This window comes from Merops nubicus, unplaced genomic scaffold, assembly GCF_000691845.1.
Source record: "Merops nubicus isolate BGI_N331 unplaced genomic scaffold, ASM69184v1 scaffold45429, whole genome shotgun sequence".
Lineage (NCBI taxonomy): Eukaryota > Metazoa > Chordata > Aves > Coraciiformes > Meropidae > Merops > Merops nubicus.
In genome coordinates this window covers 19,398-25,763 of record NW_008633928.1, presented here as the reverse complement: position 1 = coordinate 25,763, position 6,366 = coordinate 19,398, and the positions used below count along the sequence as shown (strand labels likewise).

The window sequence follows — 6,366 nt, the reverse complement described above, 5'->3', positions numbered from 1 at the left end:
AGCGCTGGGTGCGGTGCTGCTGGGCCCGCCTGCCGCCCCGAGCCTCCGGAGCGGCCCCCTGGGCTGCAGCAGAGTCACCCTTCTGTCTCCTCTGCTGAGCGCCGTGATACGTGGCTGTCGCGTGGAGCTTGTACCAAAACTTGGCTACTTACAGCCTGCTTTGTGAGTGGTGTTACCAAGTTCAGTGAAGCCTTGCTAGACTTGTCAAAAACTACTCGCATTTCAGTTCTACAACAAGGCAGCTATGAATGTGGCAAGAGTAGGTCAATAGTTCTGTATTGCCAGTATCCTGCAATAAAATAATCCTAGCTGAACCACGTTCAGGCAGCTTGTGCCTGAGACTGTATTTTACCTGCTGAGGTAAGACAGCTGCTTCAGACCGTGATGCCCCTCAGCACTGCAGAAGGCAGCTCTCTGTATGGTGAGGGATAGTTGGGGATTTTGCATCCTGGAGGGCAAGTTAGACTAATACTGTGTATTCTGTGGAGCCCTCTCAAATTAGGTAACTCAATAATCCAAATCTGTTCTGGGTCAGCTGCAGTATCACAGAAAATGGACACCAAAGTGGTAGAAGTAATTGTAGGCACATTTCTGTGCTACAGTTGCTGCTGATGGTGCTCACTGTTCAATTACTAACTAGCATCTCCTCTAAAACAAAGTTCAGATCTTTAGCTGGGAAGGCATTGGAAAGTCAGACTAACTGCTCCAAGAGAAACTGTTAGTTCCATTCATGCCAGTTGTATAGTTCATCAGCTCAAAACGTACAAGTTTATATTCTTATTTGGGAACTGCTTACAAACCTGTAGGTTGAGGAATGAAGAACAGCTTTGGTAGAAGTTTTTCCTGAGCTAGTCTTTGTGTGCCCATAACTGAACTAGGAGAGTTCAGGCTCTCCTGAACCTCATCTGAACCTTGTTAATCTTTTAAATTATCTCCTCATTTACATACTTCCTGTTACTTAGGAGAGTGACAGTGGTTCATGCTGAGATATTCTGAATTTGAAACTGAAGAATTTTTCTTCTTTAAGGACTGCAGAGTTGCTTTGTCTTCTGTGGAAAGTTTAAATGGCCTTTCAGGTCCTGGCTCCTTTGACTTAACACTAGTGACAACCAGTGGCTTTGACTGTGCAGAGTAAGGGTATAATATAGACAGGAAGTTGAGGAGGGGCTTTTGCGTGCTCTTGTCTGTGAACTAATAATATTTAAAGGAACTGAAAAATGTGTTATTATGTTACTTGCAAGGGAAGGCCTTACCTGAAATCTTAAGGTCAGGGAATTTAGAGAAAAATAAAATACTTTGTATCAACATCCCTTAAGAAAACCAGTTTCTTTTGTATGTACCTGAATGGTTTCTGTAAAGGAGAGGGCTTTGGCCATGTGTACAGAGTCACTGTTGGTTTTTTGTTTTCATTGAGACTGGTTGTGTCTTTGTGCCTATGGATAAGCAATTCATCTAGAAAGAAATGCTATAAAAATAATAGGCTACTTTTTGAAATTTTGGGGAGGGCACGGGCAGCTTTACTGCAGTACAGCAAGGACCATACACCTTTTTATCTACACCGGCACCGAGTGAGTTTAGTTAAATGATTACAAACCCAAAACAAACACTTTACATCAGCTATAAATTTAACACAGTAACTTAGAAAACCAACCAGTATAAGCTTGGCTTAAAAGTCTGCATGGTAAGCAGGTTTGAATAACGACTCTCTGTTTTCTTGTCTTCCCTAGGAAGTGATAGAGCTAACCAAAGACCTGCTGTCGACGCAGCCCTCGGAGGCGCTGGCCAGCTCGGACAGCTCGGCGGCGGCGCTGCCCAGCCACGCCTGGAAGGTGGGGGACAGGTGCATGGCCGTGTGGAGTGAGGACGGACAGTAAGTGCAGAAAGCTTCTCTAACAGTTACGTGAAATAGTCCCATGGTAAGAGACTTTCATTCAGTTTGAACGGCCCCTGGGGTGACTAGAAGCAAAAAGAAATTAGGAAATAGCTGCAATATTAGCTATGATTGCACTCTCCTTATTAAAGGTCAGTATTTTAGATAAAAAGCAAAGGGATGGGGGTCATGTTCTGGAAGTGCCCTGTTAAGGTAATAAACGGCAGACTTTTGGCAACCGATCTGTCAGAGCAGCCTTTTGTACAGGCTCTGGGATGTGTAATTCACTGCATTCATGTATATGTTATTGACTGCTATCAGGAGAAATCCTTGCTGTACCTCAGACTGTGCCTCTACATGGAAATGCTGGGCTTGGCTATGAAATGAGCCATGTAATGTAGCTACAGATTTCATTCACCTTTTGGGTTCAGTCTGCATTACTTTAGGCTGTGAAGTTCTGGGAACCCAAGCAGTTAATTCTGACGTCCTAAACTTTGAAATAAACATCCTAAAATTACTTTCCATACTGCAAAATGTATATCTGTTGCAGGTTTTTAAAAATTACTCTTTATCCAGAACCACTATCCCAGCTGTTACCTTTGAGAGAGAAGCTCTGCTGCTCAACAGATAGGGTTCTCTTAACAGTGTGGTAGCCACACAGAGGTTTTGGTGCAGCTGTTGAGGTCTCGGGTAGAAGACAAACCTAAAACTGAACGGTTTGCTGCCACAGATTATTATTATTAATGTGTAAAATGCTTTTGTGTAAGAGCTTAAAAATTGAATCTTACTGTCTTAGATCACCATTGGGTCATTCTTGCTCTGATCCCTGGGTTAGAGGATCAGAAAACTAAAAACACACAAGAAATTGATTTAGTAAATGTTAACTGGAATATTGTCTATGAAATATTGTCTGTGAAACATTTCATCTTCTTCCTCTATTTGCTTTAGCTCTCACTCGTGGTTTTTTCCTCTTTCCCATTGTGAGGTCAGTTTGACCAAATTGTTTTGTATGCATAAACATTACATGGACTCTTTTCTGCTAAAATTTAAAACTTGCTATTCTAAATAAGAAAACTTAATTTTGTATGTGTTGTGGAAGGAGTATTTTGAAAGGTTCACTTTTTCTTAATTCTTTTTCATATAGAGAAAAATGGAATAAAGTTTTCCTTTTGTGAGCTGACATTTGCCAAAACTCCTCAGTGAGTTCCTTGAAAGCTTTGTTCTGTGAACACTTTGTTGGGTCTTTTTTTTTTTTTTTTTTCAATCCCATGACCTGTCAGAACCAAATGAAGATACCTGATGAGCCTGGCCCCAGCATTAATCATTAGTCTTGGTAACTGTGAGGCCATTGCTCCCTGATGCCAAAGGTCAAACACGGCAGGTTCCACTCTTTGTACCTGTGTCCCTTTGACCTTAAGAAAACAGTCTCTTGGTTTGATTTGTGTATTGTCCCTTGTATTTGCAAATTTTTAACTTGATGCCATTAGCTGGCTGACAGTGTGTAGGTGTTGAAGGGCTGAGTATTAAAGCTTTACTCACATGCTTACAGCCATGATATCTTTACAGGTGTTACGAAGCTGAGATTGAAGAAATAGATGAGGAGAATGGAACAGCTGCAATCACGTTTGCTGGGTATGGCAACGCTGAAGTTACACCTCTCTTCAACCTCAAGCCTGTGGAAGAGGGAAGAAAAGCAAAAGAGGACAGTGGCAACAAACCCATGTCCAAGTAAGTAACACCCAGGCAGAAGTCTGGAAGCTGCTTTGGGTTGCGTTTTTCTTCCTCAGAGCTATAAAAATTGGTTAATGAAAGAGAATCTTTCTTTTAAAAACTATTTTACATCTCTTTGGTATCTTCACATGGTTGCTTGAAAAGGGATCTTAAATCAATCTATCATGTAACATTTGGTAGATTACAGTGGCTGGTACCACGTGTGACAGGTACCCTGGGAAGATAACAGGATGGACTTTGTTTCCACTCGCATCGTGCGAGCTCAGGGCATCAAGTGCGTAAGCAGTAGATTGAAGAAAAGTTAGTGCTCGTTCACTGACAGCAGAGAGCCTACAGGTTTCAGCCCAGACCTTGTGCAGGCTGTTCTCAGAGCTGTGATTTGGATTTGGCTGCCAAGCAGTACACTCAGCAGAAGGGAGGAGTTCTGCTCTGCCCCTGTGTTGGGCTAGCTGTGCTGACCCCACCGCTGGGCAGATGCGCTTCACTCAGATCTGGCTGTGTCCAACAGAAGAGTGTTTTTAAAGGCCCAAAAACATGCCCCTGGGGACAGGGGGGCAAGGTGGTACAATGTCAGTTTGTTAGAGGCAAACGATCCCTTCCCTAAGAGATGATTCTGAGGGGTGCTGCGTTGTGGCATAGGTAACTCCTTGAACTTCCTTGCCTTTACTGAAGTAACTTACCAGGGTTCTTTAGCTCCCACCACTCTCCAGTACTCAGCAGCATGAGAGTCCTGCAGACTTCCAGAAAAGTTTGGGCTTTTCACTTGAATGGGCTAGTTAAATTTTCCAAACCCTAGAGGTTTCTGAAGTGTAGAAGTGCTGATAGGAACACTTCCAGTCTCAGAAAAGAATTGCACACAGTCCCATGGGTGGCCACATTTGGCATGGTCTTAATCTGGTGGTGGTGGTGGTGGTTGTTCTTATGCCCAAATATATAAATAATCAGTGGAATGCTTATGCAGGGAAAGGCTTGTGTTTGGTTTTTTTTCCAGAAGTGGAGAATATTTACAAGCTTTTTCTCTCTCATTGAAACTTGCCATGCATGTCTGTATTATAGTTTCTTACAGGGAAAGGCACAAACATAAAATGTCTTTTTTTCCTTCTCTCCAGAAAAGAGATGATAGCCCAGCAACGAGAGTATAAGAAGAAGAAGGCTTTGAAAAAAGCTCAGAGAATTAAAGAACTTGAGCAGGAACGAGAGGACCAGAAAGTCAAGTGGCAACAGTTTAACAACAGAGCCTATTCTAAAAACAAAAAAGGCCAGGTTGGTTTGATTTTGTCAGTATGTGAATAACAGCATAGGCTTCTGTGCAGTACTTTGGGAGAGTTTTAAAGGGATGGAATTTCAAGGGGGTTCATCCTTGGGATTCTGAAGCATGTGGTTTGGTATTTGATATGCTTACAAAGCCTTGTTTTGTACTGGGTGTTTTGGAGGAGTGCTCTTAAGAGGCCGAGCTTGCACTTAGCTTGGAGGGGTGGCTGACTGGCAGTTGCCAGGTAGTGTTTGTTGGAGCTTAGAACCTGGGGGCTTGTCTAAACCTCCCAGCCTGACTGCTTGCCATGTTTATGACCTGGCAGACACAAGGCTAAGTAACTGCCCTGGAATAAAGAGCATAGTGCAGAAAAGGTAGCAAGGACATTTTAAAGCCTTATTTCATTTTTATTGTGGCTTGACCAAGACCTGCTGGACAGTGGTAAAACCTGTCTTCCTTATGAACAATTACTAGAGATCATCTTATGAGAGAGGTGAATTTTAGTTATTGTTGGCCTGACCAGTGCTTAGGTTACAGGACTTCCCAGCTCTGCTGTCTCAGTTGCTGGTAACATCTCACAAGTGAGCCCAGCTTTAGAAAGCATGCCTGTCTATAGATTAAGAAGTTGAGGATATTGAAACACTTCAGATGGTAATGTCTGCTTGGGCTGGTTTGGTTTTTTTTTTTGTACAAGTAATTATTAGTAATAACAGTAATTGGTTTTAGTTTGTAATTATTCAGAAATGGTGTTTTGTGCTTCTTTTGCAGGTAAAGAGGAGTATTTTTGCTTCCCCCGAGAGTGTAACTGGCAAGGTTGGAGTTGGAACATGTGGAATTGCAGACAAACCTATGACACAGTATCAAGATACCTCTAAATATAATGTCAGGCATTTGATGCCTCAGTAACAGGGGAAGAAGGTGGAACTTCATCTCTGCAGGGCTTTACACTTATCTTTTTATCATTATATTTTTCTAAAAGTAAATTATTTGTTGGCACATAGCAAGTAGTCCATTTTGTCACCATCACTTTGGCTTCAGCTGATATAAGCCTTAAATTTCCTGCTATTGATTTGACCCCCCAGTCATTAAACTCTTTGTAGTTGGGATTCTCCAGAATCTTCCATTCATACTAGCAGTGAAGTTTGGTTTTTTTCCCTTAAGAAAAGTGGTGGTATAAAATGGCACTGTAGCAGCCTCCCTTGTTTCTGTAGTCACAGCGCTGTCTCGGTGACGGGCTCGGCAGTACGGAGCTGCTGCAGCTCTGGGAGAGAGACAGAGCTGGGCTCCCTTGTAGCTCATACATCACCTGGAATTGCCAAGGAGGTTCTAAATTACTCCTGCACGAGTCCACTGAAGATTGATTTGCACAGCTGTAAATGAGGGCAGAACAGGGCTGATAGGATCTTTACTACTGATGATGGTTCATGTGCTAGAAACAATAAATCTGACTTTAATTCCAGTCTGAATTTCCTGTGCTATAGGTTAAGCAGAGGAGATTGATTTTTTTTTTTTT

General features: G+C 42.4%; 1 protein-coding gene across 1 annotated transcript; it reads left to right on the top strand.

Annotated features, from left to right (window-relative positions):
• Positions 1 to 1,727: 1,727 nt before the first annotated feature.
• Positions 1,728 to 5,933, top strand: SMNDC1 (survival motor neuron domain containing 1; the record flags this gene model as incomplete). Its single annotated transcript, XM_008948406.1, has 4 exons — positions 1,728 to 1,870; positions 3,437 to 3,598; positions 4,711 to 4,864; positions 5,622 to 5,933. Coding segments are annotated over 4 exons (597 nt in total), but the record flags the coding sequence as incomplete, so codon positions are not given.
• Positions 5,934 to 6,366: the final 433 nt, after the last annotated feature.